Genomic DNA, 18,054 nt, shown 5'->3' on the forward strand with positions numbered 1-18,054 from the left:
GCAAATCACTACGTTTAAAACAGCATAATTAGCAATACAGCCACTGAACACTGAAATGTTGTAATTCTGCTCTTTACATAACCAATTATACAAACATACATCTTTAATTTAATTTGTTTACTGCAATTATACAAACATACCATTAAAATTTAATTTTGTTCATGCATGCAAGCTATTTGCCATTGACTGAGGTTTAGTCTGTGAAAAAATTAAAAATTACAAATAATAAAAATAATTTGTCCTTTTGTTTTCATCAATTCAAATTGTTTGTTTATACAAACAAAACACACATAAAAATATGTCTTTCTGAGGAAGTGTTTTAGTGCGATTTATTCATTTCATTATGCTTTTTTATTCACATATTACTTCCTTTTTGCTGGATTTAAAGGAGCCATATTTGGGGAATTACTAATAAAATATTTTAGATGCACAATTTCATGCCAATTTTTAATGTTACTTCTGGTGCTATAGATTACACTAATAAATAAACAAAACAGAACTGGACAATAGAAAAAACACTCACCTGTTAAAAATACTGCCAATCGTGAAGCAATGTACTGAACTTGTAGTCGCTGCATGCATTCTAAGTACATTGGTCGGTCTTGAGATACAAGGTCACAGTCATGGTATGGAAGGACATCTACAATGCCAGCCTCCTGGCAGAAATCCATGAAGTATTTCTTTGCATGATCTGTAGAATTTTTTCTGGAAAATAATACAACACTAACTTAAAGTCATTTAAAACAATTAACAGTCCAACGAACAGTTAATTAAACTGTATCACAAGTTAGAGACTTCTTTAAAACCAAATGTCTGTAGTGACTAGGTCTAATACCTCTACAGTATTTTTCCACATTTTCAAAAAACTGCAGCAGTTAAGCCACTACTTAAGAAAAATAATCATGATCCCTTCTAACTTGGACAATTTTAGACCTATCTCTAACCTGACTTTTTTAAATAAAATTCTAGATGTAGTATTTTTTTCAACAACTGGATGAATATATGAACAAAAATTTTCTTTCAATAGATATCAAACAAGCTTTAAACAGATCATAGTACAGAAACTGTTTTGGTTCCCGTAGTTAATGACTGACAGATGAATGCTAATCTGAGCATCTGCATTTGCTCATTTGTTTAAGTATCTATCTGGTCTAAGGCATAAAGGGTACTATGAAAATACAGTAAGGGGTTATTCAGACACTTGTACACATGACTGCAAAGTAAATCATAACATTAAGCCACGTATGAGTTAAGAGCAAAGTGACACATATGACAAGGCACAATGGTGCCATATTATGTTTCTCACAGGATGGGCATAATCTTGGGTTGATCTAAAGTTGATCAAGAAGCGAATGGCAGATGAATAACAACTTATTATTTGGAGACTATTGTGAAAGTACTGATAGGATTTTAACATTACTTCTTTTCTGTAAAGCTGTTTAATATAAGACTCTACAAAAGGTAAAGGAAATATTATTAGTAACATGCATATTATGTTTTTAAGTAACATAAAATGGGTTTATGTGAGAAGATACTGTATATTTCAAAGAAAATGCCAAAGTATCCTTTATATGTAAAATGTTCAAAATGTAAAAATTTTAACAACACAGAACAAATACTTCAGGAAAATCTTGTTTACTCAAAGTATGAGCAAAAAACTGCTAAATGTGAACAAATTTCAGGTGTATAGTGAAAGATAAATTACCTTCCATTTTCTTTAAGTATTTTCTGGTCTCTGTAATGGAACAACCATTTCCATTTTTCCTTTTTATTAAGCTCATCCAGAATATAAAATATTTCTTTTAAGTGTTCTATAAAACACGACAAAAATGTATTAGTAACTTGTATATTATGTTTTAAAAACAATATTGTAAACTTGTATATTATGCTTTAAAAACAATATTGTAAACAAGTTTTTATCTGTCCATCCATTTTTACTATTAGCTTTCACAATTCAGGTATACCAAGAACCAAAGCATTTTTAAAATTAGTCAAGATATGATTGGGTTCTAGATAAGCGACCTGATCAACAAAAGTTTCTCACATACATAAATAATTCTATTGGTGTAATGTTGCAAACTGTATAATGAAGACTGGAGAAGGAAGCTTACTTTCTTCTTTTTGTCGCTTTAACTTTATCCTTAAAATAAATGTAGGAATATCCAAAATATCTAGTTCCATTACAATGTATACTTGGAAGAATGTTATATTTTAAACTTATTTAAAAAATAATATGTAATAATCATACCAATCAATCCGGCAGACTTCTACTTAATTCTTACCTAATCTAAGACTACGAAATAACTCTCCATCACAAACAAGAAAGCCTCCTCTGATAAAGAGCTCCTGGGAGTTGAAATTTAGGACATCATCAACACTGTCAACTCCGGAAAATGAAACATTTGGTGTCTTCTTAAGTTTCAACAAATGTGGAATCTAATAAAAGGTGAGAATAAAAGAAGAAGTCACAGTAAAACTGCATACATTGGATTCAGTAAATATTCGGCTATTCAAGGCTATTTAGTATCATAGCATAGGTCTGAAAACTTGTGTCAATGTGCTATTTGAATATTTTACTTTTAAAAAATTTACAAAAATATCTAAAATCCAATTTTCTCTTTATCATTTTGGGGTATTAAGTGTTGCCTGATGTGGGGAAAATTTAATTAAAATGATTTTAACAAAAGGCTGCAACATTGTAAAATGTAAAAAAGTGAAGTGGTCTGAATACTTTCTAAATCCACTGTATAAATATCTAAATGTTAGCAGTTTGAGGTACAAACACAACAGATATATTCAGGAACGGAGTTAAAACATACAGTTTTTAACAGAATCAGTAAAAAGGGGCAAAAGTATTACATAAAGTCTGTTCTTTTACACAAATATGTTTATAAATATGTTTGAAACTTATTAGACCAAGTCTTATTGCAACAGCAAACACCACATTCTTGATGAACTATGTTTTATATTAAAAATCAGTATGGCAAACAAACTTTTCCTAAAAAAAGCAAAAAATATCGAATTATGAATACCTTGTTATAATCACACGCGCATGAAGCACAAAGTAGCTCTTCATTTGAATACATACCGTGTGAACATATGTGGAGATGTCTTCATTTCTAATTATAATGATTATGGGAAAAAGTAAGCATTGATCCAGCTGATCAAAGAAATCAATTTGTATTTCATATAGCCCTGCATTCTTGAGTACCTCCTGCAAAAGTAGGATTTAATCAAAAATGTAGAAATAAATTAGTTAGCAAATTATTGGTTTGAAATGTAATAAAGAATTTTGCCGTAAAAATAAACATTCATGTTAAGTCTTGAAGGCCACAGGATTTTGTGTTAGACTAATTTCTTATCTAGAAACCAATAATTGCTGTCAATGCAGTCATTGCTCAAGCAACATTTTATTCTTAATTTTAGTAGACGCTATTGTTTAAAATTTTCAACCCTTAACCAATTACTTAATTCTTAAACAACTGCATCCTCTGATTATAATAGCTTCTGGTCTTCTTAATCAACTGCAAATTAACAATAAGACACAAATATTAAAGGCACCAGCTGTCCACCATCTAACATGGTGTTCATTATGACTTATATGTTTATGCAAATATTTAGAACAAAATGGAAGAGAAACAAGAATGGTAAGTCTATTCTTGATTACAAATCACTTGTACTCTGAAAGTTCAGATCCACAATACAGAAAATAAACTACCCTGGTAGAATGAGAACTCCAACAAGCTATAAAATTAAATGTTATTTTATTGGCAAGGTCTGGCTTCTAATTAATCAACAAGGTTGGAACAAAAACCTAGAGCCACTGCACCCTTCCTTACAGTATCAAGGTTGAGTGCCCTCGATCTAGATATACAGTAAACATGTAAGTCTATTTATGATAAACTAATCTTTTAAATGACTACTGAATATATAGAAGAAAATTTCACCTACAACACAGAAATGATGTCAATTTGATAACAGAAAAGGAAGTAATGTAGAGTACCACTGATTCAATATACAGTGGGGCAAAAAAAATATTTAGTCAGCCACCAATTGTGCAAGTTCTCCCACTTAAAAAGATGAGAGAGGCCTGTAATTTTCATCATAGGTATACCTCAACTATGAGAGACAAAATGAGAAAAAAAAATCCAGAAAATCACATTGTCTGATTTTTAAAGAATTTATTTGTAAATTATGGTGGAAAATAAGTATTTGGTCACCTACAAACAAGCAAGATTTCTGGCTCTCACAGACCTGTAACCTCTTCTGTAAGAGGCTCCTCTGTCCTCCACTCGTTGCCTGTATTAATGGCACCTGTTTGAACTCGTTATCAATATAAAAGACACCTGTCCACAACCTCAAACAGTCACACTCCAAACTCCACTATGGCCAAGACCAAAGAGCTGTCAAAGGACACCAGAAACAAAATTGTAGACCTGCACCAGGCTGGGAAGACTGAATCTGCAATAGATAAGCAGCATGGTGTGAAGAAATCAACTGTGGGAGCAATTATTAGAAAATGGAAGACATACAAGACCACTGATAATCTCCCTCGATCTGGGGCTCCACGTAAAATCTCACCCCGTGGGGTCAAAATGATCACAAGAACAGTGAGCAGAAATCCCAGAACCACACGGGGGGGACCTAGTGAATGACCTGCAGAGAGCTGGGACCAAAGTAACAACAGCTACCATCAGTAACACACTACGCCGCCAGGGACTCAAATCCTGCAGTGCCAGACATGTCCCCTTGCTTAAGCCAGTACATGTGCAGGCCCGTCTGATGTTTGCTAGAGAGTATTTGGATGATCCAGAAGAGGATTGGGAGAATGGCATATGGTCAGATGAAAAAAACTCTACTCGTCGTGTTTGGAGGAGAAAGAATGCTGAGTTGCATCCAAAGAATACCATACCTACTGTAAAGCATGGGAGTGGAAACATCATGCTTTGGGGCTGTTTTTCTGCAAAGGGACCAGGACGACCGATCGGTGTAAAGGAAAGAATGAATGGGGCCATGTATCGTCAGATTTTGAGTGAAAACCTCCTTCCATCTGCAAGGGCATTGAAGATGAAACGTGGCTGGGTCTTTCAGCATGACAATGATCCCAAACACACCGCCCGGGTAACGAAGGAGTGGCTTCGTAAGAAGCATTTCAAGGTCCTGGAGTGGCCTAGCCAGTCTCCAGATCTCAACCCCATAGAAAATCTTTGGAGGGAGTTGAAAGTCCGTGTTGCCCAGCGACAGCCCCAAAACATCACTGCTCTAGAGGAGATCTGCATGGAGGAATGGGCCAAAATACCAGCAACAGTGTGTGAAAACCTCGTGAAGACTTACAGAAAACGTTTGACCTCTGTCATTGCCAACAAAGGGTGTATAACAAAGTATTGAGATGAACTTTTGTTATTGACCAAATACTTTTTTTCCACCATAATTTGTAAATAAATTCTTTAAAACTCAGACAATGTTATTTTCTGGATTTTTTTTCTCATTTTGTCACTCATAGTTGAGGTATACCTATGATGAAAATTACAGGCCTCTCTCTTTTTAAGTGGGAGAACTTGCACAACTGGTGGCTGACTAAATACTTTTTTGCCCCACTGTAGCAGGATCAATTCCTAAGCGAAATGCTTATTTAACATTCTAATCATTAAAACTATTTCAATTCCATTAAAAATCTTCTTGGAGACAGTCTAACTGTTAATCTGCCAAAGTTAGTTTCCACTTTGCACCCAACACAGACAGGTGAGGATATGAAAAAGAAAAAAAGATGACCTGATCTTACTTGTAACATTGCACTTCATTTGGTTTGTGAATCTATCCATGGTAAATTTTAAAAAAAAAAGACTACATTGGATAAAACGTTTAGCACTCTTTACATGTTAATAATGGATGCTTTATCATTTCTCTAAATTATGAAGTTTCTTTTTTAACAGCTTTCATTTCTGTACACTGGCAACCATCCTAACAAACTACAAATCCAGTGTGTGTGCATTACATGTGCAAATATTAGTCTCTTATAATGGTGCTAGTTGTGAAAGGTAATTAAAAGTTCACAATACAATATCAGCAAACATACTAAATAGTAATAACATGTTGATAATGTAAGAGTTCAAGTAATTTTACAGCATGTACTAATACGAGGCCAACATATGTTCGGTATTTCAATTCATTTAGTTATAATTCTAAAGATGGAGAAACACAATTAATTTTTATCTGAAGCTTAAAGTTGTAGGAGTGATTCTGTTTTTGTATCTGGGAATAATTACTGCCAAAAACAAAAAAACTTTACACCACTGCATCTTTATCATTTCGGCCATGAATCCTGCACAAAGTGCAAACTTGCTGCGATAAATTAAAACATTGCAGTATCATATTTTCAGAAAAGGAACGGATGGCACAATTTTAACTTTGTCCGATTATTTTTAAGAATGACATGGAAGTTTTTAAATCAATTTTTTAAAAAAAAGAGAAAAATAAGGAAAACAATACAACAACAAGACTGATTTCAGGAAGAACCTGCAACAATGGCAATGCCCCAAGAATAGGGGTTGACACACCTGGGCTATACTTTAGGATGGGAAAAAAATATGCAATTGACTTTCCTTAGGTACAATTTTAATATGTGGCTAAGTATTTCTCTCACCTTCATGTTTTCAAAAAAAACATCCATTTTTGTCTCAAGAATAAAAAATCTTAAATTATTCTTGAGAGATTCATTCAGTACATTATTGAAGTTATGATGAAGACTGTTACACAAACTGTCAATGATTTTTTTCAGTGACCCAGGATATCCTTTGCTCGAGTTTTTAAATTTTACATAGTTATGCTGCCTTGGAGGGTACAAGTAGAACACTGGTTCATGTAACTTAATGCCAGGACCAAGCTTCTTAATAAAGGGTGAATGTGAATCCATTCTTTCTGTATCCATGTTACAAAATTCACGTCGTCCTCCTTTTATGTCTTCATCTATGGGGTGTTTCTTTAGTGGAAACTCCTGGGAATTAAAAGATTTAATGCTTTTGTTATTTTCATCAATTTCTGATTTCCGAGACACATTCACAGTAATTTGCAGAGTTTGTGAAGGAGACAAATATGTTGCAGAAGAGTTATTAGAGGCATCATCCAACCCTGAGGATGTATCTGAAAATGAAGTTGTACATTTCCTCCAGGAAGAGCGCCTTAAAAAGCTTGTTTTGTTCCCATATAATGATCTCTTTGAAAGCACACAGTCCTTAGAAGTTTTAAGTATTCTTTTTAAACAGTCAGAAAAATGTAAATATTCCATATTCAGAGCTTCCTGAGTAAGGCTGTGTTTACTGTTGTACACATTTTGGTCTTTAATGTATTCAAAATATTTTGCAAAGGGCCAACTGTCTCTTTGTAATTTTATATCTGCTCCAGCATTCTGTCTGTCTTTAACAACTGAAAAATTTGTATAGCATTTCTTATTTCCCCAACAATCAGTAACAGGAACTAGTGAATCCATATTTGAAATGTAGTTTTCTCTTTCCTGCATAGACTTGTTTGAGGGAGTATGTTGCATGTAATGCTTGAAATCTGTCTTTCTACTTTTTGTCAATGATTGAGGTGAAGAATTTCTTCTTTCTTTTCTATTTGACTCAAAACTGTTTACTTTTTCAACATTTACATCATTTTCTGGCTGATTGAATGAGTCACTGTGTTCATAAAAAGCCGTATTACCAATTGCATTGTCTAATTCTTCCATATTAGTTATTTCTTTATTTTCAGTAGGATGCAACTTACTCTGGAAGGACATCAGACTAGCAGACTCTTGTTGCTCCTCACTGCTTGATACAATCAGTGCATCTTTATATGCAATTTCAACTGGCTTAGTTGGACTGTTTGAAACGCTCTTGTTCTGGCTCACACAATCAACTGCATTGATATTTTTGTCTTCAACTACAAGGCTTTCACCTTTCTGGCAAGATTCATTAGAAGGACTTGGAAGTGAGATATTATGAATGTAGCTGCAAAGTCCATCCATCTTAGGAATGTCTGATTCAGCATCACTACAATTGTGTTTATTGCAGAGTTTGTGCAAACCACTACAGGAAGGTCCTTCACTGTCACCTATTGAACATAAACTTGTAGCTTTTGGTTCTAAATTGGATAAGACATCACCTAAATTTGTCTGCCTGTCATTTTTTTCGATAAAAATGTTATCTCTCATGTTGTGAGGAATAGTATCTTGAGGATTATTTAAAGTAAGAATATCAGAAGTATTTTCAGCTTCCTGTCCACATTCAGTGAAATTATCTTCTTTGTTAGCTTCAGAAACATAATTAATGAAACTTTGATTGTTCATTTTATGTAGCAGTGGGTCAGCAGAATTTGAAGTATACAGAAGTTCACCATTTAATTTTCCAGACTGTACAAGGGTCATAGTAGCATTCTGGTCTTGGCCATTCTGTATTTCTTCTTCATGTACTGTTTCAGTATGTGTTTTTGATTTCATCTGCAATTTTCTTCTAGACTGACAAGAATTTGCTGCATCACTAAAAAATACATATTTTTTATCTTTATTATGGTTCATCTCAAAAGTCTCAAGATTATTGTTGAAATTTTTCACATTGCCATAGTCAGCACCATATTCAGTTTTGTCCGTTTTGTCAGACATCTGACTGACATCTTCATTTTGTGATGCATTCACACTCACACTGCAGGCCTATATTTATTAACAAGAAAGGGAAAAAATCAGGCTTATAGCAAAGGATCACTTGAAGCACAACATACAATATTCCAGCATAAATTATGAGAATAATAATTTGCATTATATTTGTAAAAAAGTTCTCTCATACTAAATTAGGTACTGGACCAGTATATATAAAACTGATTTCCTCCTAAGGTAGGACGGGTGTAAAAATTAATATCATACATGAAATATGGGAAACTAATATGGTTGCTTATAAGGTAGCTTCCATGAAAAACACATGTTCTTACCACATTTGCAGATACATCTGCCTCAATTAGCTTAATGTTACAGTTTATATGTTGCACTTCAGATTCACTTCTCTCCAAGACCTCCATGGACCTATTTTTATATGAAGCTTCAGAAAGGTCCATCCCATTGGTCACTGGAGATAAATTTTTAGCTTTAGGAATGTTAAAATCTATATTTCCTTGGTCTTCATCTGAGTGACTGACATCTTCATTTTGTGATGCATTAAGGTTAATTGGTTTATCAGTCGTTTCCTGCACAGCTTTTTGGATAACAGACAAGCTCTCCTGAGCAATTTCATTTTCATGGTTGAAGTTTTTCAGTGATGACCTTTGTATTGCTGTTTCAGCTAATCCTGGTTCATCTAGTTTGAAATCGGCCTGGAAAAACCTCATTGTAGGTCTGCTGTAAAAGAGGCCTATCCACACATGAAGAATCAGATGTATTTGCTCGTGTGTCTCTTCAATATTCAAATCCCAGGATCTAAAATTAAAAAAATAAATAAAATTACAAAATGCAAACTTTAAATATGAACATGAACCTACTCTCTATAAATACATTTGTAAAAGAAATGTATTTTTTTCAACTCAAAATAATTTTCAAAAAAATCACCACCTATTACTTTTAAATACATATTCAGAGGAGACATATTTTAAACTTTACTATGGACTACGTGAATTTACTGTATTCAGCTATTTAGGGGGATAATAAAATAAGAGTAAGAAAACATACTTCATTTGCAATGTTTTGTTTCTGAAATTATTTGACTTCAGTAGGTCAATTGCCTCAAAACCACCTTTGTATTTCCCTCTGAAAGTTTCACTGGCTTTGCTCTCTTGTTTCATTTTAGTGGTACTGTTTAATACTATGCAAATCCTTTTCGTTTCTGTGATCTGGACAGTTTTTGTTGTAATATTGGTTTAAACATTTTCTGTGTTATTGGGTGCTTTCATCTGTGCACTGATTTTCTGCTTCTTGCACTTAACATAACATGCATCTCTTTGAGCTGTGGCAACGGAAGATAAAAGATCATAGAAGAATACACCATTTTGGGAGAGGTACTTTGTAAAGTACAACCCATCTTCCTACAGGCAGTGACGAGCTCTGACCTAAACTGAAGAAAATATGCACCAATCAGCCACAATATTAAAAGTACTGCCAAGTGAAGTGAATAACATCGATTATCTCATTATAATTATATCATCATCTTGTCAAAAGGTGAGATGTTTTAGGAACAGTCAGTTCTTGAAGGTGATGTGTTGAAAGCAGGAATAATGAACAAAGTGTAAGGATCTGAGCAACTCTGACAAAGGCCAAACAGTGATGGCTAGACTACTGGGCCCGAGAATCTCCAAAACAGCAGGTCTTGTTGGGTTGTTCCCAGTATGCTGTGGTTAGTTCTTATCAAAAGCGGTAGACAGGGTCATGACCTTCCAAGGCTCACTGGTGCATGTGGTGCTCATCTGCACTGATCCCACAAAAAAGCTACTGTAGCAGAAATTGCTGAAAAATGTAATGCTTGCCATGAAAGAAAAGTGTCAGAATGCACAGTGCATCACAGCTTGCTACGTAGCCACTGACTAACCAGAGTGCCCACCCAGACTCCTGTCCAACTACGAAAGTGCCTACAATGGGCACGTGAGTGTCAAAGCTGGACCATGGAGCAATAGAGGAAGGTGACCTGGTCTGATGAATCATGTTTTCTTTCAGATCATGTGAACATGGCCAGGCATGGCAGTAGGATGCACTACAGGAGGAAGGCAAGCCGGCAGAGGCAGCGTGATGCTCTGGGCAGTGTATTGCTGGGAAACCTTGAGTCCTGGCATTCATGAGGGTGTTATTTTGACACGTACTACCTACTTAAAGATTGTTGCAGACAACAACACACTCCTTCATGGCAACTATTTCCTGATGGCATTGGCTTCTTTAAGTAGGATAATGCACCCTGCCACAATGCAAAAATTGTTCAGGCATGGTTTTAGGAACATGACAAAGATTACAAGGCGTGGACTTAGATATTCAAATGAGTGTCTGCTTATAATTCCAAGAGCTAAACTTAACAGAAGTGGTGAGGCAGCTTTCTGCTGTTATGCAACTAAAATCTGGAATACAGTAGTTTACTGATAGAAATTCACCAGGCTAATACAGTGGAGCACTTTAAAAAACTGCTATAAACTCATTATTTAAACATGGGTTTCTCATAACTTCATTTTAATTTAACCTTGATATCCTGTATATGTATTTATCATTTTTTCGTGGCTCTGAAATCTGTACTAACTCTACTTTCTCTGCTGTTCTTTTTTTCGGTTTCCTGTGGTGGCGATCTGCGCCACCACCACCCGATCAAAAGCACCATGCAATCCCTACATTGATGGATTGAAGGCCAGAGGTCTACATCAACATCATCGTCTAATTCTTCCACGTAGAGCTTGAAAACCAAAAGGACTGATTGAGATTATTTATGTTAGGTACAATGCCTAGTGGGGGCTGGGCGGTCTCGTAGCCTGGAAACCCCTGCCAATTTTGTTTTTATTTCTCCAGCTGTCTGGAGTTTTTTTTTTTTTTTTTCTTTGGTCCTCCCTGGCCATCGGACCTTACTTTTATTCTATGTTAATTAGTATTGCCTAATTTTATTTTTATATTTTTTCTTTCTTTATCCTGTAAAACACTTTACATCATTGGTATGAAAACGTGCTATATAAATAAATGTTGTTGGCCTCCCAATTCCCCAGATCTCAACCTATTCAATGATATATGGCCGGTGCTAAAAAAACACGTTTGATCCATAGTTGCCTCATGTTGCGACATACATGAGGTAAAGTATCTGCTGCTAACATTTTGGTGCAGGTACCACAGGACCTTCAGAGGTCTTGTGGAGTTCATGCATCGATGGGTCAGAGTTGTTATACCGTCACAAGAGGGCTGACAATATTAAGGGATAAGTGTGGTATTTTTCAAGTCAAAGTTATCTTGTTACAAATGATGTTTGGACCATGGCCCCATCACTTCCATTTTAAAATTCAAGAACAGACAGGTATTTTTTTTTAATGTATAAAAAATGCCTTAGTTCAGAATTTTACTACATATTGCAAATTAATACATACCCTGATTGTAAAGCAATATCTTTGATTTGAAAAATATTGAACTTGTCCTTTACATAAAAATACTACAGTAAATAAAATATTGTATTAAGTATTAATTATTTCTAGAAAAATGTTTATTACAATATCATAATACTTGGAGAACAGAATCTTTGGACTGTGGTAACTAAGAGATTTAAAATATGAATGCACACAAAAAGCTGTATATTAATGACACAGAAATACATTTTTTTCAGGTTACTTCCAGTTTTACTCTGGAAAAGAGTATTCATTAAACTCCGTGGCTTACCAAGAACAAGGAACTTAATAATTTATCATCTCCATGCGATTAACGTTAAATATTATTATATTAATACCATCAACTAACTGGCAACAATGAAAACCAATAAAAAGAAGAGAAATTGCCAAACATGTAAAACAAGAAAAACTACAGTCTGAAATTATACAAAATTATTATAAGTTTCTTTGTGTTAAAATAACTCATATTAAGCACTGTATGGTTGCACGGTGGTTGGCTGTAGGAGAATGTGTTAAAAATCCATCCTGATCATTAGCTCTAAAATGTTTTCATATTCTCCCCACATCAGCTTTCCTCTAGGTGCTCTTTCTTCACTCCCACCACCAAAACATGTAGTGTTGGAAGTATTAATAAATGGGTGGAAATATATTAAATCAAGTGTGGCATTAAAGTCATTACCAAGCACCCATTATTTACATTATTGAATGTTGATGCACAAATGTGAATAGCAGTGTCTGTTCTGTAGACAATTACACAATAACTGAAAAGGAAAGAGTTATGATCACTTTATTCTTTCACCATACGGAAGGTTACTTCTTTATGCTGCAAAGATTGCCTACCACCACTAGACTGATAATGTTTGCATATGCTTTACTAAAAGAGAATATTGATTGAGCGGTGAAGTAATATGTAATCAAGTTACAAGAAATGAACAGACAGTCATTCATTCATTCATCCATCAATCTTCCTAACCTTCTTATCAATAACTGGATTGTGGGGCAGCTGCAGCCTATCTCAGAGTATTAGACTCAAAGCAGGAACAATTCCTGTATTGGGAGGTCACTTCATCACAGGTCCAACACACAAACAGGCCACTTTAGCTTAATCTACCTAACCTGTATGTATTTAAACTTCTGGAGAAATACTAGAGCATCTGGGGACAACATGCAAAACCCAAACACAAGCAAACCCCAATCTCCTTTACTGCAACAATGCAGCATCACCACTGTTCCACCTTGCCACCTACTATCACTGTAATTATTATTTATTGCTGTACTCAATATTTTCCCTCTATTACTCTAGTCAAATAAGAAAGCACGCCTCCAGTGGTAAAGCCAGTTGATCAGTAGTGACAAGCTGTAAGTGCAAACACAACCTTGCGGCCCAGCCCACATGAAAAAACAGCCATGCAGACACCCCTAAGAAATGCTGGTTTGATCCATTAGGGGATAATACGAGCATCTAAGTAGGGCAGACGCTAAGAATAAGAACCATCTATTCATATATTTTTCTTCAGGCAAATTGATAATAATAATCATTCCATCTTCCTAAACCACTTAACAAGGGAAGGGTTGCTTGGCAGCTGGAGCCTATGCCAGCAATCATCAGGTACAAGCCAAGAACAATCCCTGGATAGGGGGCCATCGCATCGCAGACTGGACACAAACAGGCCAATTTAGCACAACCAATTTGCTATTATATGTTGCTCAAAAAAGTTAAGTGAGCACTTAATCATCACAGTCTAACACCAACTCAGTTAAGCTTCAGGGATATCAATCTGTCCAGTTAAGAAGCATAAGTGATTGTGAATCAACTTCCTCTGCTTTGGTGCTAATGAAAGTGACCATTCATGCACTGGAGAGGCCAACAGGAAGACAACCCACAAAAAGGGAATGGTTTTGCAGGTGGTGGCCATAGACAATTGCTATCTCCTTATCCTTCCTGACTGATTTTTCTCTAGTTTTGTGTTGCACTAGTATTCCTGTCACTACTGGTAGCATGAGGAGGTACCGGGAAATGGGCAGTTACACAAGGAGAGTTGGACAGGACTATAGAATGGCATCAACCCACCAGTAGGACTGGTACCTGCTCCTTTGTGCGAGGAGGAACAGGGAACTGTCAGATCCCTACAAAATGACCTCCAGCTGGCTAGTGGCATGCATGTTTCTGACGAAACTGTCAGAAACCGACTCCAATTGGGGTGGCAAGAGGGCCCGATATCCTCTTGTTAGACCTGTGCACACCATGAAGTCTAGATGCTCAACTGGTATTCATGAAGATGCTCAACTGGCATTCACCAGAGAATACATGTGATAGATATGAAAAAATCTGGAGATGCCGTGATGAATGGTATGCAGTCAAAACATCATCCAGCATGACCATTTTGGCGGTAGGTCAGTGATGGTCTGGGAAGGCATATTCTTGGGAGGGTCACACAGATCTCCATGTGCTAGGCAACAACACTGACTGCTGTTAAGTATTGGGATGCCATTGTCAGACCTTACTCTGGTGTAGTGGTCCCTGGGTTTCTCCTGGTACAGGACAATGTCCAGCCTCATGTGGCCAGAGAGTGTAGGCAGTTCCTGGAGGATGAAGGCATAGATGCCACAGACATGCATGCATGTTCCCCAGACCTGAATCCAATTGAGAACCTCTGGGACATGATGTACCAGTGTACCTAAGAATGCCAAGTAGCGCCATAGATTGTCCAGGAGCTCACTGATGGATTGATCCAGCTCTGGGAGGAGATCCCCAGTACACCATCCGGTGTCTCATCAGGAGCATGCCCAGAGGTTATTGGGAGTCAATTCAGACACATGGGAGCCATACACTCTACACATTATGTCACATTATAAGTGGCCGTGATGAAATTCATGCAAGTTGGATCAACATGTGATTTCAATCTTTGACTTTGATTTTCACTGTGAAAATTGAATCCAGCCTTCAATAGGTTGGCAACTTTGGTTTTCATTGTCCGTTATTACATCATTTTGTTCTCAATGAATTATATAGTATTACTCTTTTTATTACTTATTTTGTTCATCAAGATCTGATGTGTGATAAAGATAAGTGTTCCCTTAATTGTGAATTTCCCATTGGGATTAATAATCAATCTATCTATCTATCTATCTATCTATCTATCTATCTATCTATCTATCTATCTATCTATCTATCTATCTATCTAATTTCCGTTATTACATCATTTTGTTCTCAATGAATTATATAGTATTACTCTTTTTATTACTTATTTTGTTCATCAAGATCTGATGTGTGATAAAGATAAGTGTTCCCTTAATTGTGAATTTCCCATTGGGATTAATAAAGTATCTATCTATCTAATTTTTTGAGCAGCCTATTATCTAAGTAGCCTCTGCCAACTGTTGCAAGTAGGAATGTGTGATATGTATTGTCTACTATATTTTAATTGTTGTTTTAATGATGTATTTGCTGAAATTATCAAGAATGTCACTCTGCAAAAAACAATCAAAAACACACCTTGGGTTTCCACACATTCACTGTCTCATGTAACCTAACAGGATAGACTACTGCACGTGTGTGCACAGTCAGCACATCATAAGTGAAGTTAGAGTAGCTGCCTAAAACTGAGTGGGCAGACAGCACCAGGGGATAAACATCCTTGCAATCTACGTTTTTATATTTAATTGCAAGACGTGGATTATCTTCACTCACGTAGAGGTGGTTTGGCTTTGAAAATACTGATGCTGCTTAAAAGATGGCAATCTGCAAACTATGTTGGAAATCGTTTGCCGCTAAAGTCTGTTCATAAAGCATAAAGCAAGAGGAAAGACGCCTCACGCCTGGACAAACTGGTGAGGAAGGCAAGCTCTATTGTTGGCATGGAGCTGGACAGTTTAACATCTGTGGCAGAGCGAAGGGCGCTCAGCAGGCTACTATCAATTATGGAGAATCCACTGCATCCACTAAACAGTATCATCTCCAGACAGAGGAGCAGCTTCAGCGACAGACTGCTGTCTATGTCCTGCTCCACTGACAGACTGAGGAGATTGTTCCTCCCCCAAACTATGCGACTCTTTAATTCCACCCGGGGGGGTAAACGTTAACATTTAACATTATACAAAGTTGTTGTCTGTTTTTCACCTGCATTATTATCATTCTTTAATTTAATATTATTTATTGTGTCAGTATGCTGCTGCTGAAGAATGTGAATTTCCCATTGGGATTAATAAAGTGTCTGTCTGTCTGTCTGTCTGTCTGTCTGTCTGTCTATCTATCTATCTATCTATCTATCTATCTACATGAATGACAGAAATATGATATTATGAAGACAAGTTAAATAACTATTGAATCATATGAGCACAGCATATATGTTATTTAATATTTTGCACATATAGCTTGCACTATTAATTTTTCATCACATGATGGTTTTATTTAAATATCTATTCAGAAAATTCAATAGTTCTCACGGATAAACTGAAATGAGAACCTAGTGGGCTGTTGAAGTAATTAATAATAATAAAAAAAAACCCCTGAGAATTAAAGGATGGTGGGACAAATAAAAGAATTTTAACTTTAAAGTATAAGTTTGGTATTTTTCAAGTCAAAGTTACTTCTTCACAAACATAGCATATATGCATTTTCCACACAAAATTGTGTTCTAAAGTTCAGTGTTTTTTATAGCTTAAAAAATATATATCTTGCCCACAATGGTGCTTTACAATGGGGGCAATGGGGTGTGAAGCACTACAGATATATAAAAGCCAAAAACTTGCTGAATACTTCTTCTTTGAGTTCCGATAAAAGAAAACATGCCTTTTGCATTTCCGACGCATGGTTGTGACAATAAAAGGGATCAACAAATAATCATTTTGTCAAATATTCCAAGAAGACATCAATTGTAGAGAGGCAGAGCCATACGTTACCAATGTTTTTGTCCGCAGCTTCATAGTGGTTGTCACTGAACATAATGAGCAGCAGTTTCACAGCAGAAGTGACATTACCTCACATATACTGTATACTACATGCTAACCACTTAAGTCACCAAAATCTTAACCGTATATACTACAACCTAACCCATAACCTTAATATGACTAATCTCGAACTTTGAAGTTAACCTAATCTTACTTTCGCCAAGAAACTGCAGTGATGTATGGCTGCGCAGTTGGATTATTATTGCATATTCCTGGTTCAATTTCTCCTTCGAGATAAGTATACGTTTTCTATTTGCTTGATAGAGTTTGTATATAAATGCAGAAGTCAATCAAAACAAAACCAACCACACAGCACAAACAGTTTACAGTGATTTGGTCTGATTTGGAAGAAGTCAATCCCAGTGGGGGTGAAAGGATAGTGGAAGACTACAAGTGCTGGGAGAGCAAGTACAGCTGGTTTTCTTTTAAAATAGCTGAATCTCATAATGCTGATGTTTTTTGTTAAAAATGACATATATAAGCTATTTAACAATGTGTGTGCAATTGTTGGATGTGGATCAATACTCGAAAACTGTCTTGGGTTGAAAAATGGAAGTATTCAGTAAGTTTTAAGGCTTTTATTTTCCGGCTATATCTGTGCATTGTTAATTCTAATGTAAAACACCAGTGGACTATGGAACAGAATTTCGCATGGCAAGTGCATATACACCTTGTTTGTGAAAAAATGACTTCAACTTGAAAAATATCAAACTTATACTTTAACAGTATATACAAACTGAAATTTATTTAGAGAAACAAAGGGTCTATGTTTCATCAGGTAATTCACAAACAACAACTGTAACTAACAAGTATCTTTGAGATTTAAACATAATGTAACTAAAGAAACACAGAAGCAATTTTAGGTGATGAAAAAAACAACTAAGCAGTTGAAAGTAAGTTAAGAAATTAAATTGGACAACACCAAATGGATATACTGTATTTTATAATTGTAGAATCCAGTGATAAGAGAATGGGCACTGATAATACACATAGGCTATGTACATCATATGACTCAGTGATTTTTGT

At 35.6% G+C, this 18,054-nt stretch overlaps 1 protein-coding gene across 1 annotated transcript in view; it reads right to left on the reverse strand.

Annotated features, from left to right (window-relative positions):
• The window catches only part of tasor2 (transcription activation suppressor family member 2), a 149,118-nt gene that overhangs the window by 9,977 nt on the left and 121,087 nt on the right, over positions 1-18,054 (reverse strand). The window contains exons 16-21 of the mRNA XM_051930910.1: positions 8,962-9,442; positions 6,644-8,686; positions 3,089-3,214; positions 2,283-2,436; positions 1,706-1,811; positions 524-705 (exon numbers count right to left, since the gene is read on the reverse strand). Coding sequence (XP_051786870.1) covers positions 524-705; positions 1,706-1,811; positions 2,283-2,436; positions 3,089-3,214; positions 6,644-8,686; positions 8,962-9,442 — 3,092 coding nt within the window. The remainder of the gene's footprint in view (positions 1-523; positions 706-1,705; positions 1,812-2,282; positions 2,437-3,088; positions 3,215-6,643; positions 8,687-8,961; positions 9,443-18,054) is intronic.

Source organism: Erpetoichthys calabaricus, chromosome 1 (genome assembly GCF_900747795.2).
Source record: "Erpetoichthys calabaricus chromosome 1, fErpCal1.3, whole genome shotgun sequence".
NCBI lineage: Eukaryota > Metazoa > Chordata > Cladistia > Polypteriformes > Polypteridae > Erpetoichthys > Erpetoichthys calabaricus.